The 21,427-nt window shown below is 43.0% G+C and overlaps 1 protein-coding gene and 1 long non-coding RNA gene across 2 annotated transcripts; both read right to left on the minus strand.

Moving 5' to 3' along the window:
- Positions 1 to 715: 715 nt before the first annotated feature.
- Positions 716 to 18,042, minus strand: LOC311223349 (tubulin beta-4 chain-like; the record flags this gene model as incomplete). Its single annotated transcript, XM_084308140.1, has 6 exons — positions 716 to 1,773; positions 3,061 to 3,171; positions 14,707 to 15,096; positions 16,360 to 16,470; positions 16,580 to 16,688; positions 17,992 to 18,042. The coding sequence occupies 6 exons, from the start codon at positions 18,040 to 18,042 to the stop codon at positions 716 to 718; spliced, it is 1,830 nt and encodes a 609-aa protein (XP_084164266.1).
- Positions 18,043 to 18,728: 686 nt separating this feature from the next.
- Positions 18,729 to 19,750, minus strand: LOC311223135. Its single transcript, XR_014619399.1, has 4 exons — positions 19,632 to 19,750; positions 19,398 to 19,516; positions 19,066 to 19,278; positions 18,729 to 18,960 (listed from the first exon to the last, which is right to left on the minus strand). It is a non-coding gene; the product is annotated as an uncharacterized lncRNA (long non-coding RNA).
- Positions 19,751 to 21,427: the final 1,677 nt, after the last annotated feature.

Consider the following 21,427-nt stretch of genomic DNA (forward strand, 5'->3'; position numbering starts at 1 on the left):
CATACAGCTAGCACATGATTTGGCATTAGGTTGCCATGGACTGGATTCCTTTTGTGAAAAAGCACCATCTTCCACACAAGCCGAGTATATCACACTTCACTTGTCAAATTTCATAATAAAATCATTTGAGACCTTGCATTTCAGTCATTTGTGTCAAGAATCAGTGAATTGAAGACCAGATAATCAATCACTAGTTTACACCAAGACCAAGATTAAGCAAAAGGAACTTTATTATTATTACATGTAAAAAATAATAATTCTGGTAGCTGTATAGTGGAACTCTTTGAACTTCACCCACCCATCAATCTATCTGTAAGAAATAATAATAATTCTGGTAGGTGTATAGTGGAACTCTTTGAACTACACCCACCCATCAATCTATATGTAAAAAATTATAATAATTCTGGTAGCTGTATAGTGGAACTCTTTGAACCACACCCACCCATCAATCTATATTTAATATATAGTGGAACTCTTTGAACTACACCCACCCATCAATTATCTTTAATATATAGTGGAACTCTTTGAACTACACCCACCCATCAATCTATCTTTAATAGATAGTGGAACTCTTTGAACTACACTCATCAACAGACAAGAGAAGAGCCAGCAAAAAGGTGACAAAACATAAGGACAGATGATGGAAACAAACTGGAAAGGTAATCTGACAGGTCAGTGAATTACACAGCTTGGTAGAGGCACCATTACACCCAATTTAAACTACATCCTCCTCTCCCTCCTCGAACTCGCCCTCCTCGTCGGCGGTGGCGTCCTGGTACTGCTGGTACTCCGACACCAGGTCGTTCATGTTGCTCTCCGCCTCAGTGAACTCCATCTCATCCATGCCCTCTCCAGTGTACCAATGGAGGAAGGCCTTGCGCCGGAACATGGCGGTGAACTGGTCGGAGATGCGCTTGAACAGCTCCTGGATGGCCGTGCTGTTGCCGATGAAGGTGGCCGCCATCTTGAGGCCACGGGGAGGGATGTCGCAGACGGCGGTCTTCACGTTGTTGGGGATCCACTCAACGAAGTAGCTGCTGTTCTTATTCTGTATATTCAGCATCTGCTCGTCGACCTCCTTCATGGACATGCGCCCGCGGAAAATGGCCGCCACGGTGAGGTAGCGTCCGTGACGGGGGTCGCAGGCGGCCATCATGTTCTTGGCGTCGAACATCTGCTGGGTGAGCTCTGGAACCGTCAGGGATCTGTACTGCTGGCTGCCCCTGGCGGTGAGCGGGGCAAACCCGGGCATGAAGAAGTGCAGCCGGGGGAACGGGACCATGTTGACGGCCAGCTTGCGCAGGTCGGCGTTGAGCTGTCCGGGGAACCTGAGGCAGGTGGTGACGCCACTCATGGTGGCCGACACCAGGTGGTTGAGGTCGCCGTATGAGGGGGTTGTAAGTTTGAGGGTGCGGAAGCAAATGTCGTACAAGGCCTCGTTGTCAATGCAGAAGGTCTCGTCTGTGTTTTCTACAAGCTGGTGGACCGACAGCGTAGCATTGTAAGGCTCAACGACTACATCCGACACTTTGGGCGACGGCACCACGCTGAACGTGTTCAGGATGCGGTCTGGATATTCTTCACGGATCTTGCTGATGAGCAGGGTGCCAAAGCCGGAGCCTGTGCCGCCGCCCAGGGAGTGCGCGAGCTGGAAGCCCTGCAGGCAGTCACAGTTCTCCGCCTCCTTCCTCACCACGTCCATCACAGAGTCCACCAGCTCCGCTCCTTCCGTGTAGTGGCCCTTCGCCCAGTTGTTACCTGCACCGCTCTGACCTGCAAAAAAAAAAAAAAAAAAAAAACACATCAGCACTAATCTCACAGGACCAGTGGTGGAACATAGTTTATTTACATTTACCAAGTAAGAAAAGTAGAAATACCCAGATGAAAACATCAGGTCTTAAAATTCACAATTCTACCTTGGTAAGAGAAAGAAAGTGATATTGAATCATCATCATCTTCGTTTTACGTCCCTATTTTCCCACTACAGTGAAGTTGGACGGACGATGACTCCACGCCACTGGGGTCATTATTTTTGGTTTGTAGCTAGTTTTATACCTCGGATGCCCTTCCTTACAGGTAACCCCATTGATGGTGAGGACCTAGCCATTGTGTATTCCTACACACAAGGCAGTGCGGTTTTCTTTCAGGGTTCTCCCCTTAGCCTTTGCGTATCCCTATGCACACACACAAGGCAGTGCGGCCCCTGTATCCCTAAGTAGGGAGGCTAGAGAGGGTACCAACACTTGCCCAAGGTGGACCCTCAGTTCCCTCAGTGGAGGGAAGGAGTTGTCTTAATTCTCCATTCTAGTTCGGCTTCAGCTAGAACTAGCCAAGTATTTCTTTATTAAGTATAAAAATTGTATGTGTATATATTCTAGTTTTTATGAGTGGTCCAGTTATGGTTGCTCCCATCAATGTCCTCTTGAAGTTGGACAAGACTTAAAATGTGAATCAGCTTCATCTACCCATGACATGTCTCGCATGAAAAATTATATTTCTTCAAAGTAACTGATAAATATTTCCATTGAAATGTAGTACAGTAGAAGTACAAAGTTCCCTCAAAAATGTACCTTGGTACAGTGCTTTTGAGTAAAATACTTTACACCATTGCACAGGACATGTGGCAACATTAAATGTAACATGTCTGGCTATGTGACGTCAACTTGTCAGCATGAACAGTACCAGGATAGCTTAGCACAATAGCTTAGAGTGACATTGCTTTTGGGATTTGGCACAAACTCATTTATTATTTACAAATTATACAATAAGGACTATGGCCATACAGCATTATTCAATATACACAACTATATTAAAACTACTAGCCACATCGCTACTAGGGAAACTACTATAACAAGTTGACCCTTGATGCTGCCGTCTGACCTCATTTGGAACAGGAAGTGAAGAAGTCACTGGCTCAGGTTAAATCAAATTAAACCTGTAGCTACATCAGGCACAAACAATGGAGCGCCACTTAGTGGCCAAACATGGCACTGCAACTAAATAACACAAATACAATCACATTGTGTCTGTCACACAATCTATGACAATTTCATTACCTACCGAACACAAAGTTGTCTGGTCTGAAGATCTGGCCGAAGGGTCCGGACCTCACTGAGTCCATAGTCCCTGGCTCTAGGTCGACAAGCACAGCACGGGGCACGTATTTACCACCTAGGGGAAAGAGAGGGGAGAGCAAGTCAGAAAAACACAACAGCAATTGAAATCGGCTAAATGGAATGTCATCATCATCCAATTAGGAATTCCCAAAATTAAAAGTTACCGCATGCTTCATTGTAGTAGACATTGATCCTGTCCAACTGCAGGTCACTGTCTCCGCAGTATGAGCCTGTTGGGTCAATGCCGTGTTCATCACTAATCACCTCCCAGAACTGAAAGAGATAAGTCATTGAATTAGGTAAGAATTAAGCAATAATATACGAGCAATGGCAAAAACCCTATTATTCTTCCAAGCCCAGGGGATCAACTACTTCCATGTTTATGTAATATGTTACATTTTTCACAATTTAGAACACATGTCGTCATCATTAGTAGACTGTCTGTCACTGGCGCAGAAATTTAAAAATCTCCCTCCGTGCAGCACTGGGTGCACGTGCGGGAACTGCTGGCTGAAATCCATAAACGACCATTTTGAAATGTTCGTGCTGATATCATTGACTAACCGCCCACACCCGGGGCGCGGCGCGCCCTCAATGAATTCCATAAAGAGCAGGCCTTGACCATTAATTATGAAAGAAAAACATCACAATAATGTTTTAACTGCGACGATTAAGGTCGTTGGGAGTTTCGTTACAACTGCAATACTTTAATTAAAACGATGGCATCGAGTTGTCCCCAGGACTAACGTTAAACCTACTTCTTTTTTTGCGCATTGCAGTGGGCCAAATGTATAGTAACGTTAAATTAAGCTTATTCATGTAAAAAATATACGTCTTCATTTAGTAATCCAAAATATATGGGCCAAAATAGATTTATAATATACTTCATAATTTACATAATCTGGATAGTTTCGAGAAAATATTTCAACCGTCGTCACAAATAATGTCGCAAAAATGGCTAAATGAAATGATGCGAAGTGATTTGACAAAACATCACCACAATATCAATGTGCAACAACAATTGAAAACAGATGACATTTATTTGACATGAAGAAGGCCAGCTCATACACAAGTGACATTGGTAACGGCAGGGTGTGGTACTGTGGTTACAGACAAGCACACAAAGCACTGGGCTCTGAACTAACCACCGAGGATTCTGCTTTATCTTAGATATTAAACCAGTGGCGAATCCTCTTGGAAGCCAGGCTTCACCATTAAAATATGAATATGAAATATAAAAAATTAAAATAATATATAGTTTACAATAATAATAAAAAATCTTTATTTTTCATCTCTGTGTTATATTTTTTTTTGAATTTTCTCACGCTCTACACCAGGGGTAGGCAACCCTAGGCACGCGTGCCTGCACAGGCACGCGGGGGCATTTTCATAGGCACAGGGGGCAGCATTAAAAAAATTAACAAATAAATTATAATAATAATATATATATATATTTTTTTTGAAATATTATAGTGAAATATTTTGCACTGTTGTCGCATTTATCTTGTTGAAATCCTCCCACAGGTTATTTCTACTACCACATATTTAATTGAGACCCTTTATTTGTTTATTATTTCAATTTAGCTGGAAATACATTGCTACAACATTCAGTAACATTTGCAGAGCCTTATAACAAAAACATTATTACGGTCACCATTGTGACCAGGGATTAATCAACACATTTTATTATTTATTTTTCTATTTCATTGAACATTGCACATGTTAAAAGCAATTTTTTACTCAAAATGTGAGTATTACCAAGTCAACTTGTGTTCTTAAAACAATGACAATAAACATAGTTTTATTAGGTTGAAATAATGTGGTTGTGTACTTATTTTTCTGTTAACTAATTATGGATTGAAAACTGAAAACCTTAATGCACAGTAACTGAACTCAATATTTTTAAGTTCTGGTAACTTATTATTATTTATTCTTTTACAGTGTAGTCTTGCGATCAATCAAAACGTATTTACACGATATACCTCACATTCACCCTCCATTCACATCCTGGTGTTCTCCTGGTGTTCTCCATTAGGCCTGTAGGTGGAGCTATGACAGCACACGTACAGTACACACACTGATGGTGTGTGATGTGTCCAAAAATGAATGGGCAAATGTGAGTGAAATGGTCGCACTGTATGCAGCTGTTTGTCTGCATTGCATTCCCCCCCCCCACTCAGATTTAGGGTTGATACAACCATCATAATAATATTGTTAATAATAACAATAATGATGTAATAATGTAAAAATTATCATTAAAAAGACCTGATTATGAGAAAAAAATAAATACAATGCATGGAATATTGTTGAGGCACACTAGTTACAACTATATTTCAAACAGGCACTCCATGTCAAAAAGGTTGCTGACCCCTGCTCTACACTGTCAGACTCACTGAGGCAATTATTAGCCAATAGGATTCGAGCTTAATAAAGCACTTTCCACACGATAACACGGGTCCCTCTGACAGAAAAGTACTCTAGCTCCACATACAGGCATCTAACGTGAGTCACGTGACAATGTCTGAACGTCATCCCCTCGCGGGATTGATTGAACATTTTATTAACAGAGCGGGCACGTTCGAATCCTCTATTAGTGTATCTAACATTTAGCACTTTAATAGCAACTTATTTTCGCCGGCGGGACATTTACTGAGGACCAGCAGAGCAGACCACTGTGGATATTATGATTTAACAAATCTATCTGTCCAAGAGGAGGACCACATTATTGACCAGGTAAGCACTGAGCAGCCTGACTAACTAACTTTCTAACTAACGTTATCAGGCAAGCTTGTAGACCCTTTCATGACTGCAATGCAAGCCAGGGGCTGGAATACGCAGTCACTTATTCCTCCGTAGTAGCCAGGTTAATGTGCACCATCAAGCACTGCTTAAAAGCTAGCGGTGGGTCCAAAATATATCGGATATAAATGTCAAAGGTACCCAGCATTCCATTAGGGCAGGGCTATTCAACTAAATTGTTCAGGGGGCCACATTGTCAGAAACCCAAGGGGCCAGGGGCCGGACTGCCACGGCGCCTCCCCGTGCTATGAATATATGTACACTTGACACAACACGCAACCACATTTTCACAACTTTTATTTAACTACATTGCAAAAGTAGTATACTTTTCAAAAAGAGTGCTTCATTTATGTGCCACATCTGCAACATCTCCTGCAAAAAGTGCTTCATTTATGACTGTGCAACAACTGCAACATCTCCTCTTCAACATTTCAATATAAAAATTAAATAAAAAAAGTGCATGATGTGCATCTGAACATTCTAACATCAACACTTGAACAAAAAAACACATTTATAGTGCAGCTGAGCTTATGAAAAAGTGCTTCATGTCTGTGCAACAACAGCAAATCACAGCATCTTATTAGCACTTATTGTCCACTCTTAACTCTCAAACATCAGGGGGGTGGGGGGCAGACAGGCCTAGCCTACATACACACATCTAATGAGAGCGATTGCACTTCTTTGACTGGGCAATGGCAGAGAAAGAGGGTTCATAGGAAGTGAGGGCTACCCGCAAACAGTGATGCAAATGCTCATTTGTCAAGGAGGCACGGTTGCTTGTTTTAATGGCATTCATGTGAGAGAAACTGGATTCACAGGTGTATGTTGAGCCAAACATTGTTAGCACAGCGTTTTTATTTTGGGGAATGTCTTGACATGAATACACTTTATCCAAAATGTTGTGGTGGATTCATTCTCAAGTGCCTGCTTCAGAGCAGATGATGCTTGTATGTAAATTATTTCAAGTTGCAGGAGACCTTCATCAATGTGAAGTGATGCAAGGAACTCTTGTCCTTTTGTGGAAATAGCAGCTACATTGGCAAATGGGTTGCTCACAAAATGCATCAATTCTCTGGACATGTCAAATTCATCAAATCGACTTGCAAAGTTTTCCCTCAATTTATCAATGAAATCTGTCATTAATTGAGTGACTTTTGGCTCAATTGTGCGTGTTAACGTTGACATGAAAAGAAAAAAGTAAAAAAAAAAAAAAAAAAAAAAATATTAAAAAAAATATTTTTTTTACATTTTTTTTATTATCATGTAATCTTTGGCGGGCCGGTCAGAATCATCCCGCGGGCCGGATCTGGCGCGCGGGCCGCCAGTTGAATAGCCCTGCATTAGGGTTTCACACACAGATGCGGCGGGGTTTGAAAGCTCGGCGTTGCTAATAAACATTTTAAATTGATTGATTGATTGATTGAAAACTTTATTAACAGATTGCAGAATGGGTACAGTACAGTACAGCTCAATACATACAATTGTTAAGGGAATGCAGACCAGAGAAAGACTTTCGTCTTGTTTACATCAGGGTCCCCCATTTTCAATTCATCGTAACATATATGACATACATGACATACAGATAGACAGTACTGCTACATCTATACATTTATGATATACCAGATTTGCAAATACAGTACTGTTTGTGATACAAAAAGAGTCCAGAAAGAAGAGTATATACATTTGACGTAGAAACTGTACATTGGATTGGGTAGGTGGGGGGGGGGGACTGTACATTGGAGGTGGTTGGGTGGGGGGGGGGGGGGGGGGTTGGGTGGGAGTGGGGGGGGGGGAGGTTGGGTAGGAGGGGTGGGTGGGGGACACTGTACAACTGTACAAACAAAACTGTACATTGGAATATTGACAAGAGTTTGGTAATTTACTGTACATTGGAGGGGGTTGTGTTCGGACATTTACAGGGGCCAGTTTCGAGTTGCAGTCTATGCAGTTTATAAACGAGTAAAACTGAGGCTGAGCTAGCCTTCGCTAAAATGGCTGCTTCCGCATTTTACAGTAGGAGCGCTCTGATGGCTGGGCGTGCCGAGCAACAGACACGTGAATGAATGAATGAAAACTTTATTTAACAGATTGCAGAATGGGTACAATACAGTACGGCTCAATACACACAATTGTTAAGGGGATGCAGACCAGAGAAATACGTTTGTCTTGTCTTGTTTGTCTAGACTCTAGAGTAGACGTTTGTCTAATAGACAAGTCATATTCTCTCCGGCCGTATGTATATTTCTCTCCCACCCACCCACCCCCTCCTAATGTACAGTCCCCTCCCCATCATATGTATATACTCTGTCAGGATCTATGGGTAACAGTACTGTATATTTGAATATCGTATATGTCACAAATGTAACCATACTAAGTTTCAAGTTTCTTCAAGTTTCAAGTTTCTTTAATAGTTGTCATACAGAAGTACAGAATACTTTTATACAAAATGCTTCTTACTGTTGCGCTCCAGAGACTGTGCAAGACAAGATAAGTATGAAATAAAATAACATAGTAAAATTAGAAGTAAAAAAAATGAGGTCACAGTGTTCAGTTTAGACATATGTACAATGTTCGATGCAGAATAGACGTAGTTACCATACAATATACAATACTGTGCAGTGTACTAATATACAATACTATATAGTGCAAGGCAGAAATGGAGAAATGGGACGAGGTGCAATTTAGGTACAATTCACAGTAGGTGTACGAGTTGTAGTGCAAATCCTTTATCAATAAATATAAGTGTAAGTGTGTTTGTGTGATCTAAAGTGTGGAGAGTGGGTGCTGCAGTGTGTTGTTTGTTTGAGTGAGTGTGTGCGTGTGGGTGTGTGTGCTGTGTGCATTTGATGGTTGTTGCATAGTGATTATTGTTCGTTTAGCAGCCTGATGGCCTGGGGATAGAAGCTTCTTCTGAGTCTTTCTGTGCTCGCCAAATGTAACCATACTAAATACCTGTATGTCATGTATGTCCCTATGCCATACATGTCATGTATGTTGTGTATGTCCCTATGCCATAAATGTCATGATGTCTTGTACAGGTATGTCATAAATGTCACTATGAATTGAAAATGGGGGACCCTGATGTAAACAAGACAAATGTCTTTCTCTGGTCTGTATCCCCTTATAAAATTTTGTGTATTGAGCCATACTGTATTGTACCCATTCTGCAATCTGTTAAATAAATAAAAATAAAGTTTGACTGGCCGCCGAGCCATACTGCACATGGTGACTGCTTGACTTAAAAAAAATAATTAAAAAAAAATTAATACAAATGTTTAATACATAAAAAAAATAAAAAAAATGTGGCATCCCCTGTTATTTTACCCACGCGACGCCACTGTATTAAACACAGAATATTTACTAACCTTGGCTCCAATCTGGTTTCCACACTGACCGGCTTGGAGATGGACAATTTCCCTCATTTTGTCTGGAGGTCCGTCTGATCACAACAAGGGAAGACGAGTTGAGAGTGCGCGAAACAGAGAAAATCCCCATTTATATGTGACAACTGAACCCGCCCTCTGAAGGCCAGGCCACATGATACTGCATGGCCATTGGCTGATGGTCACGAAACTCGTTGATGGACACAATTGTAGACCAATATATTCTTCTAATGGATAATCATCTAACAGAATGCGTAGAATGTTCTATTATGACATCATACTGTGACATCACAAATGTTCTAGAATGTTTGATTATGACATCATACTGTGACATCACAAATGTTCTAGAATGATCTATTATGACATGATACTGTGACATCACAACGGAACATGAGTTTCATTTGAATAATATAAATAATGTTTGGTAAGGCTGTCCCCGAAGCCTGTTTTTGGGATTCAAACTTCGTCAGGGTTCTTCGAACGGACGTTCGAATCTTCGTTTTTAATTAAAAAAGTAAAATAAAAAAGAATACAAATTATAAATTCTTTTTTCTTTTTTTTTATCCTCAAACTAAATCCTCAATTTGAATAAAGTGATTCAATCTTCATCAGGGTTTTTAATATATATATATATATTTTTTTGTATTTTATTTTTTTATTATTTTTTAAACAAACACATAAACAAACATGACAACACACGATTAGATATACAAGCATTGTTCACAGTGCACATCAAATTAAATCACTGTTTAAATAAATGTCTTATACAAGATATGCCCCTAATACCTGCTATCTATTGCCCTACACACATATGCTCTTGCTCGCACCCCCCACCCTGGACCCCCCAATGGATAATCCAATTTGAAGGCGCCTCCCTCAAACTGAACAGTGACATCTCCTTAGCAAACGACCTCAATACCTTCTATGCGAGGTTTGATGCTGGTAATAACAACACCAGCTCACAAGCCTCGGCAATGGGGGGGGGGGGGGGTCGGCTGCTGATGGAGGCGCAGTGTTCAGGGTAACAGAGCATGAGGTGAGGCGGACCTTTAAAAAAGTGAATATCAGGAAGGCAGCAGGTCCGGACGGCATCCCCGGCCGCGTCCTAAAAGTCTGTGCCGACCAACTGGCCCCAGTATTCACTGACATATTTAACCTGTCCTTAGAACAGGCTGTCATCCCCACCTGCCTGAAGAAGTCCACTATTATCCCTGTACCCAAAAAATCCAAGCCTGCTTGCCTCAACGACTACCGCCCTGTAGCTCTCACCTCCATAGCCATGAAGTGCTTTGAGAAGCTAGTAAAGGGCTACATCTGCTCCTCCCTCCCCATCAACATGGACCCCCTGCAATTTGCATACCGCCCAAACAGGTCCACGGAGGACGCCATATCCCATGTGCTGCACACAGCAGCATCACACCTGGACAAGAGGCAGGGGAACTATGTGAGAATGCTATTCATCGACTACAGCTCGGCATTCAATACCATAGTCCCCTCCATACTCATAGCCAAGCTCAGGGACCTGGGCTTGGGCTATGACCTCTGCCAGTGGGTCTTGGACTTCCTGACTGGCAGACCCCAGGTGGTGAGAGCAGGCAACTGCACCTCCTCATCCATCACCCTCAACATAGGGGCCCCCCAGGGCTGTGTTCTGAGTCCCCTCCTCTACTCCCTGTACACACACGACTGTGTGGCTCAGCGGAGTAGCAATACAATCGTCAAATTTGCTGACGACACAGTGGTGGTGGGCCTGATCTCTGCCAACGACGAGAGGGCCTACCTGGAAGAGGTCAAGGTCCTGGCGGGATGGTGCCAGGAAAACAGCCTCTCCCTGAACGTCAGCAAAACAAAGGAGATGATTGTGGACTTCAGGAGGTCGGGGGTCAAGGACTACAGCCCCCTCAGCATCGACGGGGCACCGGTTGAGAGAGTCAACAGCTTCAAGTACCTCGGAGCCTACATATCCGAGGACTTGACATGGACCACACACATTAACAGTGTGGTGAAGAAGGCACGACAACGCCTCTACTTCCTCAGGCGCCTAAGGAAGTTCCAAGTCAGCCAGAAGATCCTTAAGAACTTCTACTCATGTACAATAGAGAGCATCTTGACCGGCAACATCACCTCCTGGTTTGGGAATAGCACTGCAAAAGACCAAAGCAGACTACAAAGAGTGACACGTTCAGCCGAACGCACAATTGGAGGGGGGCTCCCCACCCTCCAGAACATTTACTACAAGCGTTGCAAGGGCAAGGCTAAGAGAATCATTAAAGACTCCAGTCACCCGAACAACTGCCTCTTCGAACTGCTGCGGTCAGGCAAGCGATACAGGAGTCTCAAGGCGAGCACAGAAAGACTCAGAAGTAGCTTCTATCCCCAGGCCATCAGGCTGCTAAACGAACAATGAATGAACACTACACAACAACAACCACCAAACGCACATAGCACACACATCCACACGCACACACTCACTTTAAACAAACACACTGTAGCACCCACTCCACACACTTTATAGCACACACCCACTTTAAACAAACACACTGTAGCACCCACTCCCCACACTTTATATTTATGGATGAAGGATTGCACTACAACTCGTACACCTTACTGTAAATTGTACCTAAAATTGTACCTCATCCCATTTCTGCTTTGCACTAGATAGTACTGTACATTAGTACACTGCATAGTATTGTGTATTGTATATTATATGGTAACTCAGAACATTGTACATATGTCTATACCGAACACTGTGACCTCATTTTCTTCTTCTAAATTCATGCTATATTATGTTATTATGTTATTTGATACTATCTTGTCTAGCACAGTCTCTGGAGCGTAACAGTAAGAAGCATTTTGTATGAAAGTATTCTGTACTTCTGTATGACAACTATTAAAGAACTTGAACTTGAACTTGGACATTATCATTCGCTCTTAACCAGACACTACCATTATATGCTAGCTTTTATTCTCTCCACCACTTCTAACCACATTGTCAATTTGGATTCATTGAGACCCAAAATTCTTGCTGTAGATATTTCTAGATAAATCACATCGAGATATGTAAGAATCCAGACCTTTCGGCAAATTTTTTCCTGTTGAATCCATCGTGATGCTATCAGTTTTTTAGCCACTGTAATACCAGATAAAACCAATCTCTTTAGCTGTGGATGTACTGCATACTCAAAAACATTATTCAGCAGTAATACAGAGGGGTGTACAGGTATATTCAGAATTAAGAGATTTGATAATTGCTGGGTCACTTCTTTCCAGAATATCTTAACTGGTGGGCAGTCCCAGTACATGGGCATAAATGTCCCCTCGTCCCCATTTGTACATAAGGAGCATTTGGAGTCTTGTTTAAGACCCATTCTGTTCAGTCTTATAGGAGTCAAGTATGACTTCCGGTCAAGCAGACTTCCGGTTTGACGACAGTATGTGACGGTCGCATCTGCCACAAGCTCCGCTCCATTTTTTTTGTTAATTTTGCTTAAAAACCTACTTTATACAACACTAATGTGTTTAAACCTCGACGTATATATTAACTAAGACCTTCAACTAACTATATCAACAGTCAAACGCGACATGCCAGCAAAGAAAGATAACTCAAAAAGACGTGAAGCAGATTCTCCAACGGCAGACGGCGCGGTGACACGTTCCGTGACGCCACATTCAAACCTACCATCCAGCATCCTCGCTGTTCTGCAATCATGTTCCGTTCGTCTTACAAAATAAAAAATCACTCATTCCAAATCCGTATAATTTCTATCCTAACTTCGGTATATTCACATCCCCCTACCTCACTCTCATAACGCCTACTTGCCCTAAGCTATCCCTAACAAATTATTGAATTGAAATATTTGCTGACCACGTACTTCAATACACATTACACACACTCCTGATCCCCGCCTCGCCCTGACCTGGCAGAGACCGCACCGAGCCCGTCCTCCGACAGTGTCGATGTTGTCCCCGCCCTGCCTTGGCCCTGGCGGCCGGCGCTACTCCCACTGCTTACTGCATTACGTCGCCCGCTTCCCCGGCCCTTGACAACCGCGCGACAGTGCCCGCTGCGGCCCAGGCACCCTAACCCCAAGCATCACTTGTCTACTCACCTGAGTTGTCGAACTTCTGGTCAGCTTACGCAGGGGCCCCGTTGCGGTCAATGAAGTCTTCGTCGCGGCACCAAAACTGTCGTATCTTGGCCAGTACTTTGTTTACGTGTGTGAATGACCACTGGTCAGATGCGATGTAGGAATGCGGATGAATCGAGTCCCACACCGGTGAAATTAGAGTGGTATCAAGAATAGAGCTTTTATTGAAATCGTCCGCAAACGGTCTCTCAACGCATTCTCTATGACAAGTACACACAATACTTGGATTCTCAAGTATTCAAAAAGTATTTGGTTACAAAGTTCTGGTCGTAGTCTAATAAAGGTTTCTTTATAGTGGAACTCTTTGAACCACACCCACCCATCAATCTATATTTAATATATAGTGGAACTCTTTGAACTACATCCACCCATCAATTATCTTTAATATATAGTGGAACTCTTTGAACTACACCCACCCATCAATCTATCTTTAATAGATAGTGGAACTCTTTGAACTACACTCATCAACAGACAAGAGAAGAGCCAGCAAAAAGGTGACAAAACATAAGGACAGATGATGGAAACAAACTGGAAAGGTAATCTGACAGGTCAGTGAATTACACAGCTTGGTAGAGGCACCATTACACCCAATTTAAACTACATCCTCCTCTCCCTCCTCGAACTCGCCCTCATCGTCGGCGGTGGCGTCCTGGTACTGCTGGTACTCCGACACCAGGTCGTTCATGTTGCTCTCCGCCTCAGTGAACTCCATCTCATCCATGCCCTCGCCAGTGTACCAATGGAGGAAGGCCTTGCGCCGGAACATGGCGGTGAACTGGTCGGAGATGCGCTTGAACAGCTCCTGGATGGCCGTGCTGTTGCCGATGAAGGTGGCCGCCATCTTGAGGCCGCGGGGAGGGATGTCGCAGACGGCGGTCTTCACGTTGTTGGGGATCCACTCAACGAAGTAGCTGCTGTTCTTATTCTGTATATTCAGCATCTGCTCGTCGACCTCCTTCATGGACATGCGCCCGCGGAAAATGGCCGCCACGGTGAGGTAGCGTCCGTGACGGGGGTCGCAGGCGGCCATCATGTTCTTGGCGTCGAACATCTGCTGGGTGAGCTCTGGAACTGTCAGGGATCTGTACTGCTGGCTGCCCCTGGCGGTGAGCGGGGCAAACCCGGGCATGAAGAAGTGCAGCCGGGGGAACGGGACCATGTTGACGGCCAGCTTGCGCAGGTCGGCGTTGAGCTGTCCGGGGAACCTGAGGCAGGTGGTGACGCCACTCATGGTGGCCGACACCAGGTGGTTGAGGTCGCCGTATGAGGGGGTTGTAAGTTTGAGGGTGCGGAAGCAAATGTCGTACAAGGCCTCGTTGTCAATGCAGAAGGTCTCGTCTGTGTTTTCTACAAGCTGGTGGACCGACAGCGTAGCATTGTAAGGCTCAACGACTACGTCCGACACTTTGGGCGACGGCACCACGCTGAACGTGTTCAGGATGCGGTCTGGATATTCTTCACGGATCTTGCTGATGAGCAGGGTGCCAAAGCCGGAGCCCGTGCCGCCGCCCAGGGAGTGCGCGAGCTGGAAGCCCTGCAGGCAGTCGCAGTTCTCCGCTTCCTTCCTCACCACGTCCATCACAGAGTCCACCAGCTCCGCTCCTTCCGTGTAGTGGCCCTTCGCCCAGTTGTTACCTGCACCGCTCTGGCCTGCAAACAACAACAACACATCAGCACTAATCTCACAGGACCAGTGGTGGAACATAGTTTATTTACATTTACCAAGTAAAAAAAGTAGAAATACCCAGATGAAAACCTCAGGTCTTAAAATGCACAATTCTACCTTGGTAAGAGAAAGAAAGTGATATTGAATCATCATCATCTTCGTTTTACGTCCCTATTTTCCCACTACAGTGAAGTTGGACGGACGATGACTCCACGCCACTGGGGTAATTATTTTTGGTTTGTAGCTCGTTTTATACCTCGGATGCCCTTCTTTACAGGTAACCCCATTGATGGTGAGGACCTAGCCATTGTGTATTCCTACACACAAGGCAGTGCGGTTTTCTTTCAGGGTTCTCCCCTTAGCCTTTGCGTATCCCTATGCACACACACAAGGCAGTGCGGCCCCTGTATCCCTAAGTAGGGAGGCTAGAGAGGGTACCAACACTTGCCCAAGGTGGACCCTCAGACTAGTGGAGGGAAGGAGTTGTCTTAATTCTCCATTCTAGTTCGGCTTCAGCTAGAACTAGCAAGTATTTCTTTATTAAATATAAAATTGTATGTGTATATATTCTAGTTTTTATGTGTGGTCCAGTTATGGTTGCTCCCATCAATGTCCTCTTGAAGTTGGACAAGACTTAAAATGTGAATCAGCTTCATGACATGTCTCGCATGAAAAATTATATTTCTTCAAAGTAACTGATAAATATTTCCATTGAAATGTAGTACAGTAGAAGTACAAAGTTCCCTCAAAAATGTACCTTGGTACAGTGCTTTTGAGTAAAATACTTTACACCATTGCACAGGACATGTGGCAACATTAAATGTAACATGTCTGGCTGTGTGACGTCAACTTGTCAGCATGAACAGTACCAGGATAGCTTAGCACAATAGCTTAGAGTGACATTGCTTTTGGGATTTGGCACAAACTCATTTATTATTTACAAATTATACAATAAGGACTATGGCCATACAGCATTATTCAATATACACAACTATATTAAAACTACTAGCCACATCGTTACTAGGGAAACTACTATAACAAGTTGACCCTTGATGCTGCCGTCTGACGTCATTTGGAACAGGAAGTGAAGAAGTCACTGGCTCAGGTTAAATCAAATTAAACCTGTAGCTACATCAGGCACAAACAATGGAGCGCCACTTAGTGGCCAAACATGGCACTGCAACTAAATAACACAAATACAATCACATTGTGTCTGTCACACAATCTATGACAATTTCATTACCTACCGAACACAAAGTTGTCTGGTCTGAAGATCTGGCCGAAGGGTCCGGATCTCACTGAGTCCATAGTCCCTGGCTCTAGGTCGACAAGCACAGCACGGGGCACGTATTTACCACCTAGGGGAAAGAGAGGGGAGAGCAAGTCAGAAAAACACAACAGCAATTGAAATCGGCTAAATGGAATGTCATCATCATCCAATTAGGAATTCCCAAAATTAAAAGTTACCGCATGCTTCATTGTAGTAGACATTGATCCTGTCCAACTGCAGGTCACTGTCTCCGCAGTATGAGCCCGTTGGGTCAATGCCGTGTTCATCACTAATCACCTCCCAGAACTGAAAGAGATAAGTAATTGAATTAGGTAAGCATTAAGCAATAATATACGAGCAATGGCAAAAACCCTATTATTCTTCCAAGCCCAGGGGATCAACTACTTCCATGTTTATGTAATACTGTGCCCAGGTATGGACTTCAGGGTCATGTTGAGGGATATTCATTTTTTTTTTTTTTACATATTATGAAAGTACAGATTCATACCTTCAAAATAAGCCATCACTTGAACATTTTGGTGGGATACTTTGCAAGCTACTTCCTATGATTCATGGTGATTATCACAAAACGTATTCAGAGATAATAGCCTTCAAGAGACGAGCAGGCTATTCAGTGACAATAGTGAAACAACTACAACACTACCCAGAAGTCATTGTAATCCATGGCCCCCCTCTCTCTAGGGCAATTAACACCTGGCAGCTTTCCAGTCTGAGGCTCTTTGTTATTAAAATGAGTCTGGTGACTGGTAGTGGTAGTGAAAGGGACCCTGATAATAAACAAGAAACTTAATCAAGTTTCAAGATTTTATTAGCATTTAAAATAACACGAGATAAAAATAGACATGCTAAAGTCAATGTTCAATGTTCTGATGGCCTCTCCAGAAGCATTTAGATGTAAATACATGTAGTGTGGTAGTGAAAGACACAACAACTAGGTTAACCTTCTGTAGTCTGGTAGTGAAAGGTTAACCTTCTGTAGTGTGGTAGTAAAAGGGTTAACCTTCTGTAGTGTGGTAGTGAAAGGTTAACCTTCTGTAGTGTGGTAGTGAAAGGTTAACCTTCTGTAGTGTGGTAGTGAAAGGGTTAACCTTCTGTAGTGTGGTAGTGAAAGGGACCCTGATAATAAACAAGAGACAAAATCAAGTTTCAAGATTTTATTAGCATTTAAAATAACACGAGATAAAAATAGACATGCTAAAGTCAATGTTCAATGTTCTGATGGCCTCTCCAGAAGCATTTAGATGTAAATACATGTAGTGTGGTAGTGAAAGACACAACAACTAGGTTAACCTTCTGTAGTCTGGTAGTGAAAGGTTAACCTTCTGTAGTGTGGTAGTGAAAGGGTTAACCTTCTGTAGTGTGGTAGTGAAAGGTTAACCTTCTGTAGTGTGGTAGTGAAAGGTTAACCTTCTGTAGTGTGGTAGTGAAAGGGTTAACCTTCTGTAGTGTGGTAGTGAAAGGGACCCTGATAATAAACAAGAGACAAAATCAAGTTTCAAGATTTTATTAGCATTTAAAATAACACGAGATAAAAATAGACATGCTAAAGTCAATGTTCAATGTTCTGATGGCCTCTCCAGATGATCACCGTGGTCTTTTTGAACCGCCGCTGGATATTTTGGCTGGTGGTGCCGGGCATGTTACGTCCTGGGCTTCCTCATCACAGAACTCTCTGATCTTGTGGAACAGATAGTGTTGTCTTGCAGAGTCCAGTCCCGGTGGTGGCAGCACAGGAAGTCCATCTATAGGCGGCAGGACACGGACGTCACGGAGCAGCTGGAATCTGGTTTCAGCGCCATCAATAGACATCTTTGCCACAACCACACCAGGTTCCTTGGAATCAAAGCTGCAATAATAAAGTGAAACGTTAGTACAGGGCACATAACAATATCAATGCATTTGTATCATTTACCAATGACATTCTTTGCACTAAAGTGTGAATAATTAATTACAGTAAATACACAACACACAGTGACCACACCCACCTAAAGTGCTGGTACTGCTTGATCTGTGGCAGTGGCTTGAAGTAAGGCCCCAGATGTTCCTGCCAGTTGTAGGACTGCACGATTACAGTGCCATCTTCCTTTCCCACTAGCTGTGGTATGTTGATTCCAGCCACTGAGCTGTCCCTTACGACTGCTGCAATCTCATCAAGAGTGTTCACCTTGGTCTTTCTGAAACGCTGCTTGAGAAGCCCAAAGAAACTGTCCGGGGAAAACTTTGTGTGGCCTACAATCAGCAGGTGGAGATTGACACGATGGTGAAGACCATGTAGCGCTCGCCACGCTAAGTACCACAACATGTACTTGTTCTTGTTTTGGCCACTGCAGTTGTCACAGTGAAGGTCAACATCTGTCTCCCCAAGACCATGGTCTTTGAAGAAGTGGTGCAGGTAGCTTATGACGGCGTTGCTACCTTTGCTGGACTCCATCCCCTCATCCACCAAATAGTTGACTTGCCGTGGAATCGCCTCACAGCAAACACCGAATATGCTGCACTTGCGTGGAGCCAAGAAGTACATGGGCCCTGGTTGAAGGGGGTCTGATGGGTAGTGCACCTGCAATAAATGAATAAGGATTTTAGAAAGAAAAAAAAGGGAGCAATGCAGTAGTTATAACAATTATAACATGATGTTGTGAAAGAGGGCTTGGTATGTAGTCACCTTTTGAGCGTAGTCGAAACTGTAATGCATTGTCAAGGGCTTGCTTGCCGGTGGCACATGACCACCCAGAGAAAGACCATCACCGATCTCCTTGGCGGCTTTAAGCATGCCCTTGTAGGCAGCCCGCTCTGAGGTTACATGCGCCAGATGTTGTTCCTGCTGCTTCAGCTTTGCAGACTTCTCAGCCTCTGGCAGATTGGCACTTTTGAAAATCTGAAAAAAAAAAGTTAAGTAAATGATGATTAATATTAATAATAATAAACTGTATTTGTATAACACTTTTCATACAGAAGTTGCAGTTCAAAGTTCATAACACTGTGATGTTCACTAACCAGATAATTGTTCTTCTGACACACCCAGCAAAGATCAGACATTGGTTTGATTGCTCTGATATGACTCAGTAATTGCCTCCAGAGGGACTTAAATGTGGACAGGCCCACTGCTCGCTGGTCTGAAAGATTAATAAGAACACATGTTAGCACAATGTCATTCATTTTCAAGCTTTGTTTTTATTTGACAAAGACCTATTTGACCTATTTCTTTGACAAAGATTTGCTTACACCTACCAACTGGCATTGCCTTGGTATATAAACGCCACACAGATGCCTTCGTGACGCAAGATGGTAACAGCTGACCGGTAAAGTTCTTTTGGTGTGCCTGGCGTCCAGGGAGGTGAACAGCATGATCTTCTGCATAATTCAACACAAATTGAACTACTTTTTCGATATCTTCATATTTTATGCAATGCTTGTTGTTGTGTGGTGATCGCTTTTTTGTGCGAAGACACATGCCATTTTCTGACATGTGTTTGCTTATTGCAATCAAGCGATCCTTACCTATTCTTGGGAGAGAAGAGGGGGGGGGGGGGGAGACAGAGAGAGAGATAGTTAGATCATCATCATCACAAGTACCGGTACCTGTCTGTACCACACCCAGTCTACATGATTGTGGAGACAGAGACAGAGAAGTTAGATCATCATCATCATCAATCATCATCATCACAAGTACCGGTACCTGTCTGTACCACACCCAGTCTACATGATTGTGGAGACAGAGAGAGATAGTTAGATCATCATCATCAATCATCATCATCATCACAAGTACCGGTACCTGTCTGTACCACACCCAGTCTACATGATTGTGGAGACAGAGAGAGATAGTTAGATCATCATCATCAATCATCATCATCATCACAAGTACCGGTACCTGTCAAGTACCGGTACTTTATACTATACTATGCTACTATACTCTACTATAATGTACTATAATTAGTTTTAATAAAATGGGGGACCCTGATAATAAACAAGACTAATCAAGTTTCAAGATTTTATTATCATTTAAAAAAAATAGGCATGATGTACTATTAGTTTTAAATAGACAATAATAATAACTTACCCGTGGATGAAGAGGAAAGCTTCACGGCAGATTTGTATCGCCCCGAAGAAATAGTTTGTGTAAGCACGTTGTCTTTTTTTGGAAAACGATTTATTTCCGATAGTCCATTCTGACTTTCGACCAAAAGCCTGGAGCTGCGCCATAATAATCAAGTCTTTATGATCCTCTTCGAGAGCCGCTATCTCAAAACGCCTTGTGTAAACTTCATCACGGTCCAATTTTGTGATACATGACCGCCGATTAAGAATGTCATTTTCTTTATCAACCTGGACGCATTTACAAGTAAATCGCAAAAGTCTTTCCATTTGGCGTTCGTGGTTCTCGTCAGATTCAACTTCCACAACGCACATTACGTGTTCTACCTTGTCTCCAAATCCGTTAGGTGTGTTGTCACCATCATCAGATTCTGGCTCTGCCTCGTCTTCAAATCCGTTAGTTTTGTCACCATCACCACCATCACCATCATTTTCTGGCTCTGCCTCGTCTTCAATAGTGTTGTCACCATCATCATCATCTGCCTCTAACTCGTCACAACTGTCTTCTTCTTCTGAACCAGAATCTGAGTTTCTTTTTGGATTTTTCTTCTGCGGAAAGAAATCCGTGATGAATGTTCCTAAAGCGCGTTCGTCTTCAACACAGTGTGCTCCGAAGTGAGCAAACCGGTTTAATGCCTCGGCAAGTGCCCTCGCTGTGGGTTGCTGACTGGGTTCCATGGTGACTGGCAAACATGCACTGCCCTGCTCTCTGTTTAATACTCACCGATCAATGGCATCAACTTAATGACGTCACCGCCTGACCAATAAGCATTTAGATGTAAATACATGTAGTGTGGTAGTGAAAGACACAACAACTAGGTTAACCTTCTGTAGTGTGGTAGTGAAAGGTTAACCTTCTGTAGTGTGGTAGTGACGGATAAAAAAACGGATAAATAGTTTTTTTCACCATATTTCTAATATTTATTTTGGCT

Source organism: Notolepis coatsorum (assembly GCF_963971535.1).
Source record: "Notolepis coatsorum genome assembly, chromosome: 2".
In the NCBI taxonomy this organism is placed as follows: Eukaryota; Metazoa; Chordata; class Actinopteri; order Aulopiformes; family Paralepididae; genus Notolepis; species Notolepis coatsorum.